This window comes from Sebastes fasciatus, chromosome 22 (genome assembly GCF_043250625.1).
Source record: "Sebastes fasciatus isolate fSebFas1 chromosome 22, fSebFas1.pri, whole genome shotgun sequence".
Taxonomy (NCBI): domain Eukaryota; kingdom Metazoa; phylum Chordata; class Actinopteri; order Perciformes; family Sebastidae; genus Sebastes; species Sebastes fasciatus.
The window spans coordinates 19,058,340-19,084,605 of NC_133816.1; the positions used below are offsets into that span (position 1 = coordinate 19,058,340).

Consider the following 26,266-nt stretch of genomic DNA (forward strand, 5'->3'; position numbering starts at 1 on the left):
CATCTTAAACACCATTCTTTTTCAAATGCTCCATTTCCTTAAAACTTATCTGAAAATCAAGTATTACACATGACAAGCAGAGACCTCGATGTGGGTCCTTCCTCTGGCTGGTGTTAAAAGGGGGAGTGGTCTGATGAGATGTGAGACAAATGGACTTAGAGCTCAGACCACAACTTCCCCTGTTGGCTGCGAGGTATGCGATACTCGAGTGTTCACCAAAGAAAGAGGAAAAAATAAACCACCCACAAGTCGTCGTCGTGTTTGCTGAGTGCTGGCCACTTAACGGAGCCCAGTTGTCCGTGTTGAGCCTGTGTTATTACCATGGCCGTGTGGGGCAGGAGCCCGGTACTGGTGGCGATTCCTCTGTGGATGAGTTTTGGGAGAGCAGCTGGTGAGTTGAGACATCAAACTGGGATGTAACTAACGTTTTTATATTGCTTCTGGGTGGTTTGATGTCTGAAGACGTCACAGTGTTGACTTTTAGTTTATGAAGAAGAACAACCTTATGAGGAAACTTTGAACAGCAGAAACAAATAACCTAATTCAGATGTTTATTTAGAGCAGTGAGGTTTGACCCTGTTGGTTCTCGTTACATGGGGCACTGAAGCTGGCGTGCATGGCCACTTTTTTTAATTGCTGCACTAGTCAGACCAGCTCTCGGTCACACCCTTCCTCGGACTTATAAGTTCATTAGAGAAGTGTTGGTTTCCTAATCATTTCGTCTGCCTCCAAAGTTTTATTTTGCAGCATATATTCTGTATTTCGGGACTGCTAAAAAAACACAACACTCTGCTTTAACAGCTGTCCGGTAAACTGCAGTGAAACTATAATGTTAAAGAAGAATAAGTAACGTAATGCTTTTCTATGCACAAGTATAGATGCATGTCTAGCCTTAAAAGGTCAGTTAGTATTGGGGGGGGCCCAATAGGCCAAGATGACATTAAAGTAGAGTAAATATATTAGAGCTGAAGCAATTAGCTGATTGAGAGAAAATTGGCAACTATTTTAATAATCAGTTAATAATTTAATTTTGAAAACTTGTCCCTCCAACTGCCCCATGCCTTTAATATGTTTCCTCTGACTTAACTAATTATTGGTTGTCTGTTGTATGTAGGATGTATGGACTGGGAATGCTACAAATGAATTGCCCCCTTGGGGATCAATAAAGCTGAACTGATCTGAACTAATTTATTTTTTTTAAGCAAAAATGCCAAATATTTAATGGTTCCAGCTTCTCATTTGCTTCTTTTCTTTGGCTACATTATAGTAAACTGAATAATTTTGGGCTTTAGACTGTTGACTTTTCTGAGGTTTTATAGACAAAAGTTATTATTATTTTTTTTTAACTTTTTATTTCATTTTTCATTTCACAACAGAAGAGGACATAGGAAATATATATATATATTTAAATTAAACAAACAAAATAAAAGAAAGAAACCAAAGTTTTATAGACCAAATTTTTATTATTATTATTATTTTTTACTTTATATCTAATTTGATACTTTTCAACAGAACAGGACATTCCCTGACCAAGGAAATAAAAAAAATAAAACAACAAAATAAAAGAAAGAAACCAATGTTTTATAGACCAAATTATTATTATTATATTAAACTTTTTATTTCATTTTTCATTTTTAACAGGAGGAAATTCCTTGACATAGAAAATTAAATTAAATAAAATTAATATAAACAACAAAATAAAATAAAAACATGTTTTATATACCAAATTATTATTATTATTATTTGTATTATTATTATTTTTAACTTTATATTTAATTTGATTATTTTCAACAGAACAGGACATTCCTTGACTTAGGAAATAAAATGAAATAAATAAAACAACAAAAATAAAAGAAAAACAGATTTTTGTTTAGTTTTTATAGACCAAATCATTAATTGATAAATCAAGAAAATAATTGGGAGATCCATCGATAATAAAATAATCACAAACAGTTGCAATTAATATATTCTTGTGTAATTCAGAATTTCAAACGGGTTTATTCAGTGTGTTAGAGATGTTACAGCTGAGAGATTTCAGTTTTAATTCCAAACCACAGCTGACTACGGCCTACTTCTAGTATTTGTGGTTTATAAGGCAAAGTCACAGCCGAATGGTGTGTAGAAATTTAAAAAAAATTGAAAGATCTCACTTTTGAAAAACAGTTTTCCTCTATCCACTTTGTGTACTGAGGAGTTAAAAAAGATAGTGGCTGTAATCGCACTTCACCTGACACCGTATTAGACCTCTAAAATATAATATACCTTCTATTGCAATGCATAAAACTGCACATAGACACTGTAGATCACACTGTTTTAATCATCATAGCACCACTGTACAGTCTGTTTCAGGTGTCTGGAGTCGCGAGAAACAAATGTTCCCTTAGTGTGCTGAGATCAACTTGTTGTAGAATATAGTGTGATGCTAACTGGGTAATGTGCTGGGACACATAGAGAAATATAAGTCACACTTTACTATCAGTTATTTTTGGGGGGTTACACATTATTTCCTCTGAACGTGCGAACGTGCGAGATGCGGAAACCAAAAAGAGGTTATTGATGCAGATAACACACCACATCTCTGAGGCTAAGAGAACATGTACAGCTCAACACAGGCATTCACAACTGAATTTTCACTTTTAATATAATTGTCCATACATAACTAACATGCCAAATATGTCACATCAGTCAATATCAAGCATAATATCATCTTTTTCTTCTAATTTTACTGTTACTCTGAACAGGGGACTTTAGCTGGAAGTGAGAGAAGTGGTTCATTTCGTTGAATTTGTGATGGAGAAGTAAGAAAGTGGGATTAAAGGGACGGGAAATTCCATGTGTTGTCTGGGGATTTCATCATAAATGCGTCGTCATGGTACAGAAGAAAATAAACGTAAGAGTTTTATCTTAGTTTAATTAAATTTACTCGTTAAGGTACACTATGAGGTCAAAAGCGAATGTTAAATGTGCTGGTCAAGCTGACTCAATCACATTTAAATTCTAATAAAATGTAATTAATCTAAACATGCAACAACAAAATCTATGGAGTGTGATCTGTGCCACAGGAATCCTTTCCAGTGGTTAATTAATTAGAATGAGTAAATTGAACAATACATTAAAAAAAGAACTTGACATGTGATTAATTAAATGTCAATTTAAGTTATAAAATAATCATTAAATCAGATTCATTATTCTGTTGCAAAATTTATTAAATGTTAAGTTGTGTTTCTGAGAGGCCTTTATGTTTCACTTTGTGTCTTCCTGTCATACGTAGTTCATCTCACAATTCATTCGTCATCTTTTTAAACTTTTGCATTTATTTTTTTAATCTCATCTTTTTTATTTATTTAATTAAAGGGAATTTAAGGAAGTCTGACTCACAGCAATAAGACCTCTGATTGGCCGGTGTTGTTGCTGTGTTGTTTTTTTTAGTATTGTGCGTTAGAGCTTCTCTTTCCCTCTGCCCAATCAGAGTTCGATTTTTAAATTGAACTAGTAACTTTTAAAGTTAAGTGATCGTTTAATGAAAACAGTCAATAGTAAAGTAGTGAATTGTGAGGTGGAATATGGCAGGAAGACACATTAGCAAATGAAATAGCAAAACAACATCTAAAAGCCAACTTTGATCAGTTTTACCTAATGGTCTGAGGACCGAAACATCATTAATAAAGTCAGTACAAGTAAATCAACATGCACATTACATTTATTACTTCTTATCACAATAGCATCAATTGCTTAACAACTTATTATTAACCAATTAAAGCAAGGGGTAGAGGACATACTCCTTTATAAATCCACAGTCCCAAATAGTAATCTTCTTCGGTGTCAGATATTTACGTGACCCTATGTCACCTTACTTTTGTTTCTGCAACATATTCTGTGCATAAGGTTAAAGACACGTAAAAGCCTTCTGCGGCGTTGGAGTCAGGCCAAGAAGTCGACACCTTTTTAAAAGCTGGGTTTGAAGTTCCGGCAGCCTTTAATAAAGGTACACGTCTTGCCACAGGTTTTGCACACGCCGTGCAGTGAGAAGTGGTCGTTGTGCATTGCAGCTTAAAATCGAATGCCTCTGTTGAGTTGCAAAAGAGAGACGCAAAACCCACAGTTTCTCTTTTTTCTCCTCACTTTTGCGTAAATGGCATTAGTTGATGAAATGATAGCATTACTCAAAAGCAAAAGCGTCTACAGGGGACTCACAGGAGAAGTGATTTTTCTTTATTATTGCTTGCATGGTTGTTACATTTGTTAAATGTTTTCTGCTTTTACGTGAATCAAAAGGTGCATACTGTGGCCTTTGGAGAGACAACAGTGATAGTGTGATATCCATATGATTTTTGCCTTAACAATGTCCATCTTTTCTGGTTGTTTAATATCCATTTAACATGGGTATACAGCTGTTGAACTAATATCATAACAGCAATAGGAGCAAAATGATCTGTGATAGCGTGTCAGCCTCCACATGCATCCTACTCCTACAATCAGTATGCAAATATTTTCAACAAAATTATAACGAATCTTCTCATGCACCATATTACATATGTAGCCCTGTGTGTGTACTTATCTAAAGCATTAGATAAGTACATGATATAAGTCTCATTAATCGCCGGAAATCCTGCTATTTTTCGTGCATGTGAACGATTAGTCAGAGTGATTTCTCAGTGAGAGACTAGAAGGAAGTATTCTTCATATGTCACCCCCCCACCCCTTAGTAATTCCGTTAAATCTGATTTTATTAATGTTAAAATGTTCTTGTATTTTTATATCAATGTTTGAAACAGCATTAAGTTGCACACCCACTCTTCCTCGCTACCTCCCCTTAAATAGCCGATTAGACTGTTGTCAGGCTATTAAATAGGCGTTATCAGTCGCTATAAGCACCATAGATGTGAGTCAATAGGGGTCTACTACACCCACTGGTAGGTTTTATCATTTATTCACATGGTAGACCACCGAAAGGGGGTATAAAAGAACACAACAGCGACCTCTAGCGACTAAAGTAATTATGACAGGAGCAGAAGTGGAAGTCAAGTGCTATAACACAGGGCTTTCACCCAGGAGACCAGAGTTTGCATCCCGTGTGAAACCAACAATGTCTAGTTTTGGTTTGCGCTTGTAGTTATTTTATCCCAAAATACAGTGTTTTTCCCAAACTTAACAAAGTGGGGGTTTTGTTGCCCAAACCTAAAGAAGTTGTAATTTTGTTGCCTAAACCTAAAGAAGCCTTTTTGTTTGTGTTCAAAACGTGATGTTTCATTCAGTTTTACATGGTAAAACGTGTTGCTTTAAAGTTTTTTTTTTTACAACGTAGTAGGCCCCTATTGACTCACATCTATAGTGCTTATAGCGACTGATAATGCCTATTTAATAGCCTGATAACCGTCAAATCAGGTTCTCCATAGACTGTAGTGAAGTACCATTAAAGATAATACCTATGGTTTGCTCCATATGTTTTCTTATGTAATGGCTGCTGTTGCTGTTTGTTTCACAATCTGAAATGGTGACACCGCCGTTAGTCAATAATACTGTTTTGTAAATTACAACGAAACAGCCCCATCGTCACTAGCAGCGATCATCACATGATAACCAACAGATGAATTACATTTATGCAATAATTAGGCAAACTTTAAGGAGGAAGGGCTCCGAGACAAATGCTTGATGATGTCACTCCGGTGCCACTTTAAATTATTCTGTGACAAACATATGTTGAAGTGCTGTTGTAATGTCTGTGCTCCTATTAAGTGTTCTTCTGTGTTCTCCTCAGCCGCTTTTACAGAGCCACAGATCTGTTACGTGCTGGACGGTATCCTGTTTTTGTACGGCATCATCCTGACGGCTCTCTACTGTAGAATCAAGGTTTGCATGCTACATATTTGCTCTTTACAGAAACATACATGCATCAAACACATATCACGTATAATATATATTCAAGAACAGGGTCATTTTAAATGGGAATGACATTTTTTTTTAATTGTCTGACGAAAGACAGAAATCTGGCACATTGTTAATGTAAAATAGGGTGTCGTCAGCAAATTGAAGCATGCTACACATTCAGAAAGGGAAGAAAAGGTATCATAGACATGAAAATGTTGCTAGAATACATTAATATCATATGCTGATGTACTGACATACAACATTTATCAGTGCTACTTTTAGATTTAAATTTTTTGATCGTGGAATAATTAACATTTGCTCCCACATTTGCATAATGTACCAAGTGCATGAAGTGCAATATTCATACACCAATATATTCTTATGGCCAGTAAATGGAGTTGAAAAGTTGATGAAAATACAATTTAAAAAAACTATAAATGGATGGTAAAACTACAGTGTGACACGTGTTGGGTCTGTCAATTATCATTGAATCATTTAACTCTGTCTTTTACAGATCTACGTTGCTAGGGAGAATGCAACTGAGCAGGCAAAGGGCAAGCGGGTAAGAATACAGACACACACAGACACTGTACATGCGTAACTAAAATAGACATAAAGACCTAAGTTGTATCGTGTAAAATGGATGCAGATGGGTGAGAACAAATGCTATAGCTGCGAATACAATTAACCACAGCGCAAACTGGAGTTTCAGTGGACAAACCAGAGGCAGAGCTTCTCTGGAGGCAAAAATAATCTCACCAGTCAGGTCAAACCTCAGACTATAGTGATAGGAAACACATACCTATTGTTGTTTTTGTACAGAAGCCCCGCACTTGTAGCTGCCTGTGGCGAGTTACACTATTTAGACCGCTCTGCACCGGCTATCTCATCACAGACCAATGAAAAGCATGCATCCTGTTACAGCCAATTACCAAGAAAGACACGATGCCACAATGTGTGTTTCCTTAGTTATACTGTATCTGATATTGTTGTTTTCTTCCCCTGGCAGGTTGCTGAAGAGGGCATCTATACGGTGAGTTTTGATGCTGTGGAGGATGTAAAGGAGATGGGGGACAGATTAAAATAATTTATTGCTTAAATGTTAAATTATTAGTATTATTATTAAAATGTAACTTGGGTATTTCTTTTTTATTTGCCCATGTTTTGGTGCCTAAGTGACTAATGGGGACAACAATTTGAAATTGGTCCAGTATAGAGAGCTACAGGAATGAGTCATAAAATTCAGAAATGAGTTAGCATTTTAGCACTTCTGGTTCCCTCGTCTGGAAGTCAATGGGTGTTTAGTTAAATGCCTGAAATAAGGTCTGTGGTTAACACAAGCTGAAGAGATTTTAACGTTTTGTTTTACGACATAAAATAAATCCATAAATACCACACTCGTGAATTTGGAAAACTCCCATTGGGTTTCGAGGGAACCCTGGGCGATGCTAACTTCCTGGTTGGACAACAAAAATAGGTCATGCCTGAAGCACTCTATTGAGGCATAATGCTGCAACATGGCAACAGCAAAACAAGCTGTGAGGGCAAGTCAGCAGGGTCAATGTGTCTGAAAAAAATGTCAGTACATAAACATAGAATTTAATTGAATAGATCGGCCCCATTTTCACCGATACCCGATCTAGCCGTTTAACCCCCATATCTGATCCGGTATCGGTATTGTTGCATCCGTAGTTTCCACCATGGATATATTCCACTTTTCCACTGTTGTCTTCCGGCAACACGTCAGTCACCTCGCAAGATTTCAGAACGAGACTTCTCCTTGAGCGAGACTTAGTCAGACACAATAAAAAACAGACCGGATCAAGCGAAAGGTAAAGAATATCTCTCTGTAGGGTCCTTTCCATAATGTTGTTAGACATTTATAATAACAATCAGAATGGTAAAAACAAGAACTTTTAGTGGACATAAATGACGGCGCCTGCTTGCCCCAATAGGATTACATTGTTGCTCGTTTAGCAGCTGCTGTCTACACGCTGTCTATTTAAAAAATTGTTGTCTGTATTAGTCATTTAGACACAAAAACATGGGAAAATAGGGTCCAGGTTGAAAAATTTCTGGGTTAGTTACCCTTTAAATTATAGTTTCGACTGAATTTCCCACTTTCCTTCTCTGTTTTCCCTCCAGGGTTTGACTCCTCACGCCCAGGACACTTATGAAACTATTGGCATGAAGAAGTGACCCAATGAGTGAAAGACCAAGACAGATGTTTTCCTCTAAATACCTTTTTTCTTTTTGTATTTAAACATTGCTACCATGCTTAGATTTTGAGAGAATGTAAGATTACGTGCACCAGTGTTCATTTCCCTTTTACTTCTTTTTAAAGAATTAACGGGAAGTTAAGAATGACGACACAGAAACAAGGAAGTTGAGCCCAAGACGGGCGATGTAAGAAAAGCTTACTTTTGTTGTCATAAGGTATTTTTGTTTGCTGTTCTGTTGCACATATTTAATTTTATGCAAACATGTTTTGAAAACTGTGATGCTTCAGACGCATTTTGTATTGTAATGCTTTTAAACAAAAAAATGTCTGCGTGTATAGACTGTCCAACTAACTTCCTGTTTATGCCATTTGAAAGATGTCAGTTGTTATTTATAGGAATGGCAAATAGCTCCAAAAATATTTTTAGACGGTGAATATACTGAAGTTAAAGCCATGCTCAAGCCTTTTAGAGAGACCGAGCAGTGTTTCCTGCACACCACAGGGTGGCAGTGATGGTGTCTTTGGTGAGGTCTTAGCTGTTCATACTCAAACACCCTCTTCCCTCTCCCAGCGGGGGAGAAAAGTCAAATAAATATCACAGACTGCTGCCTGTAAGATGCATAGAGCTGATATATAGCCACAAAAACTATTAAATGTTTAACTTGCTTATTAAAGGACTTTGTCTCTCTTTGAATTGCAGTGTTGAATTAGGGAAACCCTGTGTAAGATATAATGTTATATAAGGAGTGGTAAACCTCCAATCGTCATAAGGTAAACAACCGCAAAAATAATAATAATTATCTGACAGTGGTTTGGCTACTCACAGTTTGTATGAAGCTCCTAAAGATTTATTTAATCTTCTTATCAACATGGGAGTGGGCAAACATGCTAGCTTCATGCAAATGTATGTATATATTTATTATTGGAAATCAATTAACAACACAAAACAATGACAGATATTGTGCAGAAACCCTCACAGGTACTGCATTTAGCATAACAATATGCTCACATCATGGCAAACTGCAGCCCAACAGACAACAACAGCTGTCAGTGTGTCAGTGTGCTGACTTGACTATGACTTGCCTTCAAAACTGCATGTGATTATCATAAAGTGGGCATGTCTGTAAAGGGGAGACTCGTGGGTACCCATAGAACCCATTTACATTCACATATCTGGAGTTCAGAGGTCAAGGGACCCTTTTGAAAATGGCCATGACAAAATGTTGCATAAGTTTGGAGCGTTATTTAATCTCCTTTGTGACAAGCTAGTATGAGTAGGTATAGGTTTTCTAGTTTCATATGATGCCAGTATCTTCACTCTAGCTTTAAAACTGTTCACTTTGACAGCCCTATTTATGAGGTAGATGATGACATTTAATTTGGAGATTAAATGTACCAACAGTGGGCAGCTTACTGTTTATTCCTCTGATTTAGATTGTCTCAGTGGTGCTCATCTTAATATTTGTCATTATCCCGTTTAAAGAATCAAAGGATTAATTTGTTTTTCTCCTTTGGGAGGAGGCACCTTTTGTTTTGGCGTCAGCCTCGTACAGCAGCCTGTTATGATATGCAGTTGAAACAGGCTCTACCGTGTCTACTTTTCACCTGCCTCTCCTCTGAGCAGAGCATGTAACGACGAGAAAATAACTGTCATGTTGCCTCGACCAAACCGGAAAGGTGACTTTCGGTGCAAGTGTGTGTGTGTGTGTGTGTGTGTGTGTGTGTGTCTGCATGTGAGTGCGTGTGCTTGTGGGTAAGTGTGTGTGTGTCTGAGAGAGAGAGAGAGAGACAGAGAGAGAGGTGTAGCACAAACAGGTGTATGCCAAACAGGTAAAGCTGCGCCTTCTTTTTTCTAAAGGGCAAACATGATGGCGTGCGCTTGACAAACCAACACAGAGAGGATTTACACTTTCAACAAGGACTTTATTCAACTATAACTATTCATATTTCTTCTACGGGACGAGACTTGGGAAGGGGATCAAGGATGGAGGCATGACTCCACCTCAGTGCTTCATTCATACCTGTCATTAAGGATACCATTTACCTGGATCGATGAACTTTAGTTCAGTGCTGAAGTCGTCCCAGATTTTGCACAGTTAACAGCAACTGCCGAGAAGAATGACACCTCTGTTGAACAGACTGTCTGTGTGTCTCTGTGTCCTCTGGATATTTGGTAAGAAGGCTTTTTCATGCAGTCTGTCCAAAGTGAAGTGTCTTTATTTGGTCTTGTGTCAGATATGATATTCCTTCAGGGCCATAGAACGCATGCAGAACTCAACAATGAGTATGTAGTGACCTTATTATGTGCTCTTGTAGACCTGTTCATCATACTATAGTGACAGACTGAATATCTGTGTGGTAATGTTGAGGAGAACATTACAAATTACACAAAAATAAGTATTTCTCACTTATGAAAGATGACCAAAAGTATCTCATGCATATTCACAAGCTATGTTTTGTACTCTCTGCGCAGGGGACCAGCTTGACTTAAGGGTAGACTTAACTCAGTGCCGTTAAAAAAACACTTGTCTGATATTTCTGGAAAAACAGGTTGCTGTGTAGATCAATTCCCCTCCTTCGGATTCAGAGGAACTGCATGGACCCTCCTTGTGTATGCTCAAGAGTAAATGTGTGTGTACATGTTGCAAGCTTATGCATGTCTGCCTCAAAACATCTTTCTACTGTTTCGTTTTTACAGTATTACACAATGTATTATTATGCCTTAACCAGTTTATCAAATAGGTGATGCCAAAAATGTGAATTCTTACACAATATATCAGGCAATAAAAGTGAAAATGGGAGTGTTATTCCAGTAATGCAGCACAGGCAGATTCCGTATGGTTTAAACCTCAGGGTGACAAACACACACACACACACACACACACACACACACACACACACACACATATCCATGGAAAAACACACCTGTCTGCAGAGTACACTCATCAGGTCTGCTGGTAAATGCATGAATCACATCCTACGCACTGACATATCTCAACAGATTCTCCCACATCAGGTTTTGAATCACCTGTAAGAGCTGCTCAGTATGAGGCCGATACACGCAAACACCCAAACGTGTGAACGTGTTGCAAATGACGAAATCAGTGTGATGCAACAGAATCACATGTGTGACGGACAGTATAACGCTCTGAGTCACATGAGATCTGTTGGTAACACTTCATTTTCATTTTACAGAGTGACTGTTGAAAACATTTGGACATTTGAGTACAGACAGATATTTGTCGGGACTCGGGACACCCAGCTTGAAACCGGGACAATCCCGGTAACCACGTCTGGTTACGCTGGCACGGTCGCATGACTTCAACGTCACCACCGCTAAGCTTCCAACTTGTAATTTGATTTTGTGGGCTTATCTCTTTTTCAAAAGCAAGTTGGAAAGTTTGAGTTAGAATAGTTTGCAAGAATGTGAGTATAAACGCAACCAGGCTGTAGAGATGGACTTTTCCGTGTTTGATGCGGTTCAACGTGATGAATGAAATTCGCAAGTGGTGTACGCTGTTTACTGATGTATTTTATGTCATAGAACTAGACGTGAAAATCTTAATCTTGTGTTAACCACAGACTTTATTTCAGGCATCTATTGACTTCGAGACAAGGGAACTGGAAGTGCTAAAATGCTAACTCATTTCCAGGTTTCAGGAAAGGCCTATTGAAAGAGGCTGGGTCAAGCGTCAATTCTTTGCGGTAGAATACATGCGCAGTAAAATCTGGTCTGCACTCGCCGAAATTGAGCCAATCGCAACGCACGATCGCAGCTCAAGTTACACTGTGCAAGTGTCATACCCCATACCCCAAGACCCGTGTCTGTCCGTGTCCCAGCCTCCTTCCTCCGGCCTTGGTTTTGGACTCAATCTTGCAGCAATCTATTAACAAATGTTAGTATGCTAACATGCTAAACTAAGATGGTGAACATGGTAAACATTAGACCTGTTAAACAGCATGCTGACGTTAGCGTTTAGCTCAACGCACTGCTGTGCCTGCAAGTACAGCATCACAGAGGCTCTAGCATGACTGTAGACTCTTGGTGACTCAAAACTAGATCTTAATCAAACAACATGAAACCTGAAAATGTAGACTTATGCAAACAAATTCAGAGCAGGCTAAGTGATCAGTAAAAACAAGTTAGAACTGCTGTCTACAGGACAATAACTATAGGCTACTGTTTGTAATAGCAAACAGTGAGAATAGTGATCAGAGAGAAATGCTTCAAGAGGCGAATCTTTACTGATTAGGCCGTTTTAGACTGATGAAAAGACCAGCCATATTGTATTTTAGCTTGCATGCAGATGGTCTGTCATGTTGTGAGTTGATATATCATTATATCATTAGTGTTTGGGATTAAACCACCTGCTGAAATTTATTTTCCATGCAAGCTGTTTTCCTTCAGTCTTCAGTCCATCAGGAAACCGCACCTTCTGAAAGAGAATCAATCACCAGCAACAACACAAGCCTGATGCCAAGAGCAGCAATATAATAATACACTGTGATGATGAATCACCTGCCCCGGCTTTTAGATCGCAAACATTACACTTATTTTGCATTAGCTTCACAAAACAGAATTGTATTTTAGCAGCGTGCCTTCTTCTTGGTAAGGAGACATCAAACAGAAGGAGACAAAAGCAGTGAAACAAAGAGAGTATGCATGCTAGCGTTTGTGGTTTATAGTGTTACAGACGCACTTTGTGTGTATTTTATGTCCTGTATGTTTCCTGAGGCCTTAAACGTCTCGCTCTGTCCAGACACTGAGGTTACCCTCTGTTAGTTTGCTTTGAAAGCTTATCTCGAACAACTAGTTGAGCGACATATCTTCACTTGTTCTACTGATAGACAGCTTGTTTTCTCTCTCCTCCCTCGTGTCTGTCCACACTCTGTGTGGATTCCTTGTTTTTTACAGCCCCGTCTGTGCTCCTATTGTCTTGAAATCCAATCCTTGAAGTCTGAATTTGTATTTCCATGCATGCCGTGATATTTTCACCTCATTCTGTAGACATTAAAGGGAGGGTTTGGGTGTTTTGAAGTGGGGTTGTATTATCTATAGTATAGGTGTATTACTTACAGTAGATGGTGGACGGTGCGCCCCCAGCTTGGACAAGCAGACAGGAGCACCGACATTATAGCACAGCAATGTACTGCTGTGGATGGGGGCACCAGCAAAATGTATTTTAGCCATCTTAAAGAAAGGCTCGCCTACAAAAATGTATATCCCTTTAAGTGTACAGTATATTCGGAATATTTTACAGAACTTTAAGTGAAACTTTTCTATACTGTTTGGTGGCTTTGAAGAGAGCATAGACAAGTTTCACTTTCAGTTTAGTTTGCATCGGAAAGGGCTGTCTGATGGCAAGATAAAACGGTGAACATATTTTAAATATAGCGACTTTGGCCAATCACAGGTCGTTTCAGAGAGAGAGAGCGTTCCTATTGGCTGTGCTCCAGCCATGTGAGCGGTGCTTGGTATTTCCTCAACTTGATCTCAACATGGCTGCCGGGTCACAAACTTTCTCATTATACAGCTAAACAGGACACTATAAGATGTTTCTGACAACATTTGAGGAGAGAAATAGGCATTACAGTAACAGAATATTGATTCATATTTGATGTGCTGCCTAGTTTGACCGTTTGATCGGAGTTCGCGAGTGATCTACTCATAGGTCTCATACTATTAAATTCCTCATATACACTCGTAGGTCAAAGGTCACTGTCAAGGATGTGGTAGCGCTGGTAGGGATTTAGTGTTGAGCGCAGCGTCACTGGATTGCACATTGAAACAAGCCAATTGCAGGATCTCCTTCACTGATTCTAGTCTTAGTATATCTCTTGAGCACTCATTGGATGCAATTACTAACCCATCCCTCTCCTCTTTTAGTTACAGCGATACAGGGAGACTTTGTGGATCTCCCTTCAAACGATCCCATACGCTCCCTGGCGGAGGAGGAGACCTTGCTGCCCTGTCGCTACCAGGCCACCGGTGAAGATGTTGTGGTGCAGGTCACCTGGTATAAGGTGCAACCCGATCGTCCCAAGGAACAGATCATCGTCGCACACCGTACTGATGGACAGACAGGTCGGTTGTGGCTTAGTGACATTCTCTCTGACGCATGCTAAAAAAAGTTTCTTAAAGAATATTTTCACATTGAGTAACTTCCCCTTTTCACTCTTCATTCCACTGAGCAAATATTCTAGTGGTATTACAAGTTGATTTGTCAGTTTCATAGAGCTAATAGAGCTTTAAATAGGCTAGTGTTCACAAGTGTTAAATGAACTAAGCACTGTGAGTGACACTGACTATTTTGCTTCGATATCACAGGAACATTTCACGGGTGCAGAGACTCTTTTTGCACTGTTTATTCTTAGTTACTTTTCTGTGTGAGACATGCTGGATAAGAGCAAGAGCTAAATGCTCAGAATGTAAATTTAATTTCTCGAAAGGGTGCAGTCATGTGCATGGAAGTGAAAGTGACAAAAGAAACCCTGCAGGTCCGTGTTGCACTTGCTGGACTTAATTTTTTTTGTCACATCCAATGATCTTCCTCATACAGGTCTTTTAACTCCTTACTCTCTGCTTCTCCTTCCTCTATTCTGCCTCTCTGCAGCGTTTGGGACGTGGTCTCGACGTGTGCGCTTTAAAGAGAGCGACCCCACCAAGGACTCGTCTCTGGTCGTCTTTAGCACAGAAGTCTCCGATGAGGGGAAGTACATCTGCCACGTCAACACCTTCCCCTCCGGCAACTTTGACAGAGAGATGTCGCTCATCGTGTGGAGTGAGTCCCTTCCTCATGGCCATAATCATCCTTAAGTGCACGTTTTCACCGTCAACCTTTCTTTTCTTTGCATGGCTATAGTTTTGAACATGCCATTTCACTTTTTCAACCTGGGTTCGATAATTTTATTAATAACAAGTTAAGTTAGCAGACTAGTTTATTAATTTTAAGTAGTTAAAGTAGTTTAAAGGCCCTGAAAACTTTGAATTCTCTATAGCGTTAAATGTTTATGACTAAATAAGGAACAATCAAAGTTAAAGTTTTGATATCATCATGTGCAAAAATGGACAAATAAATCTTTTTGAATGACCCTTTTTAGTGTCCGGTATGTACCGGGTCAGCCTGTCGAACGGACCGAGTGATCATTAATCCCTGACTTTTCCCACTAGCCCACTCGCTGTTATCGTATGCTACTGCTCACGCTGCCTGCTACTGTGGTGCAGTCACTCAAAAGATAGGAAGAGACAATTGCTCTTAGTAAGAAGCTGATTGAGAAAATATGTTTACAGGGCCTTTAAAGATCTCTTTAAGTCTATTTGTGCATTCAATACTAAGTGTGTTGACTTCTCATCATCATCTTCACTCTGACCTAAACATTATAACATCCCCCCTTCTCCAGCCAATCCCATCTTCTCCCTGGACCCGGTGATTCTGGTGGAGGGAATGGACTACCGGCAGGCCGCTACCTGTCGCTCTGTAGCCCGCCCACCTCCCCGCCTCTCCTGGGACACCGACCTGAATGGCCAGTCCATCAATCGCTCCAACAACAACGGGGCGGTCTCCTCGCAGTTCTCCCTGCACCCGCTGAGGAGCATGAACGGCAAGAAGCTGGACTGTCTGGTGTGGCATCCGACTTTAACGGCCCCCCGCAGGCTCAGCAACAAGCTGGTGGTGCACTGTGAGTATTCACCAGAATTATAGTGTTACATTATACAAATTAAGGTTTGAACACACGCTCGACCAAAACATGGACACATTCAAAACATAGGGGGAGACTGGGGCAATTGTAACATTTATTGGTTTTGATGTCATTATTCCACCCGATTTGATCGTTATCAGGCCTTTAAATAGGCGTTATCAGTCACTATAAGCACCATAGATGTGGGTCATTAGGGGCCTTCTATGCCTGCTATGTTGTAAAAGTGAAGGTGAAACTTAAAAGCAACACATAAAACTCAGTGAAATGTTTTGAACGCAAACAAAAAGGCTTCTTTAGGTTTAGATAACAATACGACTTCTTTAGGTTTAGGCAACAAAAACAACACCTTTTAAGTTAAGTTTAGGGAAAAACATCATGGTTGGGTTAAAATAACTTTGAACACAAAGACATCTACACCATGTTGGTTTCACAAGGGATGCAAACTCCAATCTCCTGGGTGAAAACATTGTGTATTGTGTCCCATTCATCATCCCTCCACCCCTTATGAAGTTTCACACTGTCTAGACTACAGCACCTGACTTCCGCTTCTGCTCCTGTCATAATTACTATGGTCTCTACCATGTGAATAGATAATAGAACCTTTTAGTGGGTGTAGTAGGTCCCTATTGACTCATATCTATGGGGCTTATAGCGACAAATAACGCCTATTTAATAGCCTGTCTAATAAGTTGATTACTCAAAAACCTCTTGAGCTATTTGGATACAATTTTTATGTAGGTAACTTGTATTTGTGTTGTACTTGTTAACTGTCATCAAATGTTTTACAAGCAATGTTATAGTCACAATATTGATTGAAACACTAAAAGTTAAATGTTACATCTGCCCCCACATGCAGGGGCAAGTAATACCTTCATATAAATACCAAGGACCACAATAAACTACCAAGAATATAGATATAATTAAAAGAATTTAATATCTATTGAACAATGAATTACTTTCATATCTCAAAAAAAAGCCTTGGCAGAAAAACTTTGATAAGTATGAGACATCAGTTTGCATCAGCTAAAAACTTCACCATTCAGCCAAAGCTACATTAGATTCTGGTCTTTCCTTTTTTGAAGTGATAAACAATGCCTCCTTTTCTCCTCACGTGCTTCAACTGAGCAAAGCTGATCAATTATTGTTCTTCCTCCCAGTTCCTCCACATGCAGAGGTGTCTGGCTACAGTGGAGACTGGTCCGTGGGTATGGAGAACGCTGCCCTGAGGTGTGTGAGTGGAGGAAACCCCAAACCACAGATTTTCACCTGGACCAGGTACAGTAGGACCCGCCTCCCTCTCTGGCTGTCTGGTACGCATGTGACTAACTGTCTGATGCGTCTGGTCACTGTTACTTTTCTCGTAACTTTGAGAGTAATTACGCCAATTATTTTGCTATAATTCCACCAGTCAAGAATGCAGATTGTTCAGCGAGGTTGCACTCAGGTCATCCTCAGAAGTCAAATGTCAAACGGAGTAAAAAACGTCTCCATGTGGCAATATTGACATACACTGTAAATGTAAAATTGGTTTAGGGAAATTAACTCATCTGTTACTATTAACTCAATTTAAATAGAAATGTTTGCCAGTTTCGAGTCACGAGCTGATTAGACTGTATGGAAAATAAAAAACTAACCCTGAAACTGGATGTAACTGAAGCAAACCTGCATAGTATCTGCTTGAATACTATATATTTGAGCAGTTCAGGTTAGTTAAAGGAGCAGTGTGTAACAATTAGGGGGATGAAAATGGAATATAATATTGATGTTTTCTTTAGTGTATAATCATCTGAAACTAAGAATCGTTGTGTTTCGTTACCTTAGAATGAGTTGTTTATATCTACATAGGGAGCGGGTCCTCGTCACGGAGCCAGCCGCCATGTTTCTACGGTAGCCTAGAACTGACAAACCAAACACAGGCTCTAGAGATGGACATTCACGTTTTCATGTCGGCCACCGTAGTTCTCAGTTGGTTGCAATCTGCAAACTCACCGCTAGATGCTGTGAAATCCTGTACACGGCACCTTTAAAGGTACCCTGTGGAATTGGAACAACTAGTAGCGCTATGGAGCAATGTTTTTATGGGTGGGTCTCTGTTCGTTTCCTGCTTTCTGTTAGTAGTTGGCTAATCCACTGATTGACAGTTGAAGAAACGTAGCAATGCGCCCATAAATGGCAGTGAAAAAGACTGCTAGCAATAAACATGGATGTAAATAATGCATGATTAAAAATATTTTAAAAATTGGCAATGCAAATGTTTAAAGGGGACCTATTATGCTTTTGTGGTTTTTCCTTTTCCTTTAGTGTGTTATATAGTTTTTTGGTGCGTGTAAAAGGTCTGTAAATGTACAAGTCCACCCCAAAGGGAGTTCCTCTCCCTCCACAGAAACACTGCTCATGAACTGCCTGAAACACCTCACTTGAAGTCCCGCCTTTTCTTCCGTAGCGTGGTGATGTCACCAAGTAACACATTTGCATAATACCGGCCTAGTTTGGCACGCCCTTAAACAAAGCTAGTTTAAAGCGGAGCTCGAGCGGAGTCCGAAGAGTTTGGTTCGGTTGATTAATCACATCGGAGTAGGCCAGCTGACCAATCAGAACTGGTGGGGTAATGTAGCCTGGTCATTTATATACCTCAGGTTGAAATAACTTATAATAAGGTAGTGGGGATTTCCACCCTTCTCCCATGATTTAACCAAACAAGTCCTGGCATTGTCACCTCCTGATTATGCTGCTTCAGTGGAAACTAACATATTGAAATGGTGGTGTGTGTCATATAGAAATGCAGCACTTTGCTGTCCAGCTTTAAACCCAGACTAAGGTTTGACTCAGGTGCCTGACTTCTTCTGGTTGAGTCACCTGGTGTCATCTTTAAGCCGTTTCCTTTTGGTGCGTATTCTCAGGGTGTGGCGTAGTTTGGCTTGAAAAATGTGAGAGCCACAACAAGTGACTGGAAGTTCGCATGGAATCCTGGGAAGTGGCAGTTAGGGCCCCAAGCGAGAAATTCCTTACGCACAGATGTCTAAAAATGTAAAGAAAGTAAAATGTTTGGTGAGGTTTCTTCTGATTTGAGTTGTTTTTGCCAGGTGATGATGCGTATATTACTTTGCTGTTAGTCACTGGAACACACCTTGGGTAAAAAATGAGTTTTTGTGAGTAGGCTGAGGATTACCAGACAAACGGCATGCACACAAACACTCATGCAGACACACACAGAACCATGTCAGCACTCTCTAGTTACAAGCAGCCTCTCCTTGCATTTCACATGAACACACACACACGAATGTGCGGCGGCTGCAGCAGCAAAAGTAGCAGCAGCGGGCGAACCTGTTGGCTTTGTCAATAAAAGGCGGTGGGTGAAGTAATAGCTGGTGTCACAGTGTCGTGTTGCGGCTTGTGCCGAGAGCAGACAGATGAGACAGTTTCACACGAGGGAGGGAGGAAGAGGGGGATAAGAAGAAAAAGGGAAAGGGATGAGTGGCCCCGATGACAGAGGTGAACTAGTGGGGGCAGGTACTGTACTGGAGGTTAGAGGGGGTTGGGGTGAGTCAAGGGGCGGCGAGAGGAGGAAGAGGAAGCAGAATGTGTGGATTAGTGTGAGATGTTATCATGGAGGTGTGTGTACTGCATATGTAAAAACAGACAGTTCCTCTTTCCTGCTAGTGGTAGGGGTTAGTGTAGACATTAAGGTTTGTTTCAGAGCATCTTATAATAGTGGAAATACACCTGATATATCTGATAATGTTCACAGAGATTAAGTTCAAGCATGTTCCAACTGATTTAATCAAATGCGCGCAAAACAACAACACCGAGGCAACACCCTGGATTGTGTTGCTCATCGAGGTTTTCTAAAACATTTTCCCTGAGTCACCCCTATCCCTAACGCAAACGTAACTGACCTTCAAAAAATGTTTTTGTTTGTTTCGCAGTTAGTTTGAAATAAAAAGCAGAAATGATGGTGTGGTCAACATGTGCAGGCATAGACAACATGGCTGAACAAAGGAAACTGATCTACCTACAGAAATGTCAACTTCTTAAGGAACTGTGTGTGAATCTTTAGCGAGGAGAGGAGCTCAGAAAAGAAGGGGGTTATGTATTTTTTGTTTTTGTGGAATGAATTTCAATTATTTTTGGAGGGGGCGAGTAGAGGTATTCAGTATTCAGCAACCCCACCCTAGTAATTTGTGTACAGTCCCTAACAGTTAAAGTTCCTCTGCAAAAAATAGTACAAACCTTGACATTTGAAGATGTTGCGACATTTAAAAAAATGTGGAAGTCAGATCACCACCAGATTATAAAGAAGAGGTCTGTGTGTTAATCCTGTGTGTCTCACTTTGCTCTGATGTTCTTAGAGGACAAAAATGTCCTATTAATATTATTTTCCACTTTCACTGAGTTAAATCATTTAACCAACTTCAGTCATGACAAATAACAAAAATAACAAATAACAAATATTCAACATTTTAACCCTTTAAATGCCAGTTTGTTTACATAATGGTACTGTTGTTTATGAATAAAACACAAACATTGAATAATTTCTGTATAGGTATTAAATGCTGTTTTTTTTCACAGTCAATGATTAACAACAACATTGATTTTGATGCATTTTTATTGATTGTGCAGTTTCAGATTAAAAAAAAGCAACCCACATGTTACCTTAGAGGACAAAGATGTCCCCTTCCCAAACCGCTTTAAAAATAATATAAATTGTAATTTTCCACTTGACAAATGAGTTATATTTTTTAGCTAACATCAATCCTGATCATAACTACCAAATATTCATTCATTTTCAGAAATTTAAGTTTCTTTACTTAATGTCACTGTTATTTCTATGAAGACGTTTTCTTTTTTTTCACAGTCTGGGATATATCATTGATTAGAAACTACATTGATTTTGATGCATTTTATGTGTGTGTGCAGGAAACCAGGAAAATAACATGATAAAGTATTTGCCCCGTAGGGCAAATATGAGAAAACGGCTCAATCTGGTGGACAATAGTAAAAACTACAATGTTGAAGGCAGTGCTCTATATTGAAAGAATAATAGATATAATAGAGTGCATGCTTTTATGCTGTAATGGCTGTGGGATCAATGATTGTGGTTTAAATGGGTTTCAATGGGAACATTTTTGTCCTTAAGGATTTGAGTGTCTATATTTTGGCTACACAGTTCATTAAAGACTTATATAAGGAGTAAGTACTTATTATAATGTAACTTTGTTTCGTCCTGTCTGCAGAATGGGGGGAGAGTTGCCGGAGGGTGTGATCCCCCACCCTAATGGAACGCTAGCTTTTGGGCGACCCCTCAGCTTGTCAGATGCCGGCACCTACCAGTGTGTGGCGAAGAATGACGTGGGAGTGGGGAAGGCGGAGATGGAGGTTGGCGTGGCAGGTAGATCACGGCAAAGTCAACATCACATACTAAGACTTAACTGTGAGAATAGATCCATCTAATCCTGCCAACTTCTCTACTGCTGACTCTCCCCTTCACAGAACCTAAAGAGGAGCAGCCCATGATTGAGGGCATGCTGATGATCATCGTGGGGGGCGTGGCCGGGGGGCTGCTCATCTTGATGCTCACCATCGTCATAATCGTCACTTGCCACCACAAACGCAGGAACAAGAAGCTGGAGAAGGAGCTGACTGTTAGGAAGTACGTCCAGATTTGTTTTTAATTAAGATGAGATAAGATGAGATGAAACTTTAATGATCCCCGCAGGGAAGATTGAGCCAATAAGGATAACCAAGAATGGAGCAAATCAGGGGCTATTAAGCATATTACTACTGACAGTTACAACAGTAGAGCGTGTTAAGTAGAATTAGAGGAGCAAAAAGTGTCAGTTGATAAATGAGTGCTGGATGTGCAAAATAACAGCAAAAAATATGCATGGAAACTTAATAAAAAATGTGCAGTATGAACTACATTAAAACTTATAATTCACAGTGAATCATTTAAATCTCTCTTTTTTTTCTCCTCTTGTTTCTCACAGGGAGGAAATAAGCACTCTCTCCAGACAGGCTTCTTTCAGGAGAGTGAACTCTGTCAGCACAGACGCCAGAGGAACGGTATACTGAATTATTCTTTTCACTCTGAGCGTACATGTCCTACTGCAGCATCGTCTTGTGTTTTCTCATGTGTCTGCACGACCTGATTCAGGCTGCTGGTCCCATATGTTTCACACAATCCTTTATTCTTATTTAGAATATGCGCTGTGATGAATACCTAATACTGCAGCAGTCAAATATCTCGTCTGTCATCCGTCATTCAGTGGGTTTGGATGTTTTGTGATACACAGACTTTTTCCAGTCCCACATCTAACCAAGCCCTCTGTGTCTTTTCATTGCAGACGGAGGAGAACATCCCTCTGAGGGTGGAGGGAACCATGAGGACCAGCCTGTCTTCCCTCGGGGTCAGTCTACATATCTATCTAACCAGTTGATTAGGCTGTTGTCAGGCCATGAAATAGGCGTTATCAGTCGCTGTAAGCCCCATAGATGTGGGTCAATAGGAGCCTACTGCACCCACTAGTAGGTTTTATCATCTAGTCACATGATCAATTAACGAAAGAAGGTATAAAAGAACACAACAGCGACCTTAGTAATTATGACAGGAGCAGGAGCAGAAGCGGAAGTCAGGCACTGTAGTGTAGACAGTGTGAAACTTCATATGGGGTGGAGGCCAGGGATGATGGATGGGACACAATACACAGGGTTTTCACCCAGGAGACTGGAGTTTGCATCCCATGTGAAACCAACATGGTGTAGTTGTCTTTGTGTTTGTAATTATTTTAACCAAAAACACAATGTTTTTCCCTAAACTTAACTTAGTAGTTTTTTATTGCCTAAACCTAAAGAAGTTGTAGTTTTGCTGCCTAAACCTAAAGAAGTTGTAGTTTTATTGCCTAAACCTAAATAAGTTGTAGATTTGTTGCCTAAACCTAAAGAGGCCTTTTTCTTTTCTTTTTTGTGATCAAAAAATGTCGTTTCATGCAGTTTTACAACATATTAGAACGTGTTGCATTTAAGTTTCACTTTCATTTTTACAACGTAATAGGCCCCTATTGACGCCTATTTAATGGCCTGATAACAGTTGATTCGGGTGCTTGTAGCGCTTTATTCAAAGTTTATTAATATTGAAACTGTTCAAATTGCACCAAATTCAACAAAGCACTTCATGGGGTCTCTAGCAAAACACCCGCCAAGTGTGAAGTCGATCGGATGAGCGGTTCTCGAGATATGCGGAGGACACACACACATATAGACAGAGATTCCTTGCTTTATAGTTAGATTAAGGGTGCAAAAGACATTAACATCTGTCCGTCTAACCAGTGTATGAGTGAGTATTGATAAATGTCTTTTCCTGATAGGATGCTCACTGCAGCCGATCTACTCTCTCAGGTGGACGGGGAGCGTTTGACTACCTGGGCAGACCAGTCCTGCACAACAACTCGCGGAGGGGAAGAGACAGGCTTCTGGACAGAGACGAGGAGAACCGACTCCGAGTGGAGACATACGTGAGAAACAGCAGTATTTCTTTAGTAAGTGTGTATTTCTGGGGCAAGTCAAAGCCTGATTTCACCAAATTAGGGAATGCATCTTATCTCCCAGCTTATTAACGTCTGCATACTCACCTAATGATGCAATTAAGAACAGTGTCTGCTCTGTGTCTTTGCAGCAGGAAACTCGTTTCCACCCTCCCCTCACGCCATCATCCTTCCCAATGGTGCAGTCCACCGAGATTGTGAGACAGCTGAACGGCAGCGCCATTATCCCAATAGATGGGGGCTCGCGATCAGGAAGTGTCACCAAGAACCACCAGCACCCTTCTCCTTTGAGCTGCAACTACCCAGCGGTGACAGACGATGAGGATGAAGTAGATGAAGGTTTGGGGGGTCCTGCCAGTCAGGAGCACCCTGACGACCAAGACAGCGAGACCAACAGCTCCCAGGTGTCCGAGGCTCACAGTGCACACTATCAGCAGACTAACGGCACAATCAGACCCAAAATCCGGCCAAAGCCCGCGGTGGGCACTTTGGTCAGTCCCCATGCATCCCTGATCCACAAGGCCCAGATAGTTTAGCGGGCAGCTGGACAATAAGTACAAGACTGGACAACTCTGGACCTTGATGCTGCTTCTTCTTTATTGTGTGGTGGTGCAATAGAATAAACTCTTGAAAGGAAAAATCTACTCTAAAGCATCTACTGGGCATTTCTGGATATTGGATTTCTGTCTTCTGATGTTTGGTGATCAGCAATGAGGGATTACTGGCACAAACAAAGACAATGTCGCAGTATTTCCAGTGCAGCTACTACAGCGTTTAATCGCAGACAATATTCTTTTGCAATCTGTTGCTCTTTAACGAACAGGTGAATGCAGCTGACATACCTTTTATTGGGGGATGTCGACATGCACGGTAGGAAATCAGGAAATGCAGGAGTGGTAGAAGAGGCTGTGGGAAAGTTGGTACATAGAGAACATAGATTGCAACACCTCTGTACAGAGGGTGGATTCATGCTGGAGTGGTGCTCAGTTCATCAGAAGCTGTGCCTGTGTTAAGTTCCCTTACACAACGGTTTGGGATCCGATCCAAACCATGGGGTTGTTCCTCTCTTGCCACACCTGCAACACGCATACCTCCATATTGTCTTCCTGTCCGTGTGTCTTTGACTTGATCGCTCCGACATTTTGGATCAGATAAAGACTTCATACAGCCAAAACACGACTAATCTTTCCTAGTGATTTGGCGATCTGTAAATCTGTACAAATGTGCAAATGATTTCTTTACAAAAAATGTATATTTTTAAAAATTTTAAATTCAAATAGTAAACAGTAAATTAGCATACAGATAAATAATTCGTACACGCTCTTGCTCCCATGTTACGAGGATGGAAGCTTTAACACTATTTTTTACATATAGTCCACATGTGTTTGTAAAATACCTTTTTATTCTTTTCTACTGGATTGTGTGCTACTTTTCTATTTTTGTGAATACATCTGGACCATAGAGAGCGAGAAAAAAAGCTGCGATAAATGTGGACACAGCCTATCTGCAAAGTTTCTTATGCCTGCTGGATTTTTTTCAACATCCAAGACAGGATGATGCCTTTCCAAGAAGAATTTGACATGGACTGATTCAGGTTTTTAAAGGGACCTATTATACTTTTGTACTTTCCCCTTTCCGTTAGTGTGTTCTATCATTTTTTGTGCATGTAAAAGGTCTGCAAAGTTATAAAGCCTAAAGTCCACACCAAAGGGAGTTCTTCTCCCCCCACAGAAACACTGCTCCTGAACTGCCTGAAACGCCTTGCTTGAAGTTCCGCCTCTTCTTCATTAATGTGGTGATGTCACCAAGTAACACACTTAACCGAGCGGTTAGTTTGGCACACCCTCAAACAAAGTTAGTTAGTGCGGAGCTGAAGTGGAGTCCAAAAAGTTGGGTTCGGTTGACCAATCACAATAGAGTGGACCAGCTGACCAATCAGAGCAGACGGGGCAGGAGCTCAAACAGAGCGTTTCAGACAGAGGGTGAAAAGAGGTGCTTCAGCACAGCCGACATGAGAAAAATAAAGTGTTTTTTTTTAACATTAAAGCATGTAAACATGCTCTAGTATAAACCCAAAATACAAGTATGAACCTGAAAATGCGCATAATAGGTCCTCTTTAATATTGTGGCAAAACCAAGCATGTATTATTTATCTGTAGATGGATAATAGGAGATACATTTTGTATATAGTAGTATTGGGTTATGTTACAGCCCTGATATGGGAACAATGTGCCAAAGGGAAAATATATATATATAAAAATATCACTTTTGCTTTATTGGCAAATATGAAGTATTATTTTGTTCTTCACTGTTAGATTTGGATTTACATTCTGTAAACACAACACAAATATGAGACAGTTCATGGCAAAGACAGTGTGCCTATATATGATTTACTGACATCCAACAGGTAGGAGCAGCAGATGATGAATGGTATTATGTGTGAATGTAGGTTGTATTTGTTGCGGACAGTGCCCCCTGCTGTGTACTGCTGGAAAGTGCAGGGACCCGAATGAGCCTACTGCAAAAACTACAGAACTATGAAAGACTCTGCATTCCACTGTGATTTTGGAAACTAGTCACTTTCCTGGATTTTCAATCATTTTAAGGGCTATGTATGGGTGTCAGCTTGTGTCGATGGGTTGAAAATAAAGTGCATGTTTTTTTGTAAAACTTTGATGCAAACTAAAATTATTTTCTGGGTCATCTAACTATGGGGAATTTACACTGATATTTATTCTGGTTTGCTGGGGAGTTGTCTGTTGAGATTCCTGATTTCTTTTTGCAGGGGTTAATTTAAAAAAAAGAGCCGTATTGATGTGCTAAGGACAAAATGAGTAGTGGATCCTATGAACCACCCGTTCCTCCCTAGGTGCATATAGTCTATGTGTCCTGTTGGGCTTGGTGTGCAGTGTGTCAGTAAGTTTGCGGTACGAAT

General features: G+C 39.9%; 2 protein-coding genes across 3 annotated transcripts; both read left to right on the forward strand.

The window, feature by feature from the left end:
• The first annotated feature begins 175 nt into the window (after positions 1-175).
• On the forward strand, positions 176-8,665 carry fcer1g (Fc epsilon receptor IgFc epsilon receptor Ig). The gene is made up of 5 exons (XM_074622797.1): positions 176-391; positions 5,759-5,850; positions 6,383-6,430; positions 6,878-6,901; positions 8,014-8,665. The coding sequence occupies exons 1-5, from the start codon at positions 322-324 to the stop codon at positions 8,065-8,067; spliced, it is 288 nt and encodes a 95-aa protein (XP_074478898.1). The 5' UTR covers positions 176-321; the 3' UTR covers positions 8,068-8,665.
• A 1,233-nt stretch (positions 8,666-9,898) lies between these two features.
• Positions 9,899-26,001, forward strand: nectin4a (nectin cell adhesion molecule 4a). 2 transcript variants are annotated; one of them, XM_074623938.1, is made up of 11 exons: positions 9,899-10,262; positions 13,977-14,174; positions 14,704-14,871; positions 15,491-15,769; positions 16,948-17,065; positions 21,025-21,179; positions 21,281-21,440; positions 21,778-21,853; positions 22,135-22,197; positions 23,155-23,325; positions 23,463-26,001. In XM_074623938.1, the coding sequence occupies exons 1-11, from the start codon at positions 10,208-10,210 to the stop codon at positions 23,865-23,867; spliced, it is 1,848 nt and encodes a 615-aa protein (XP_074480039.1). In that variant the 5' UTR covers positions 9,899-10,207; the 3' UTR covers positions 23,868-26,001. The 2 variants fall into 2 exon arrangements, with proteins under 2 accessions (XP_074480039.1, XP_074480040.1); XM_074623939.1 differs by having other exon boundaries at positions 10,059-10,262; positions 23,155-23,301.
• The last annotated feature ends 265 nt before the right edge of the window (positions 26,002-26,266 follow it).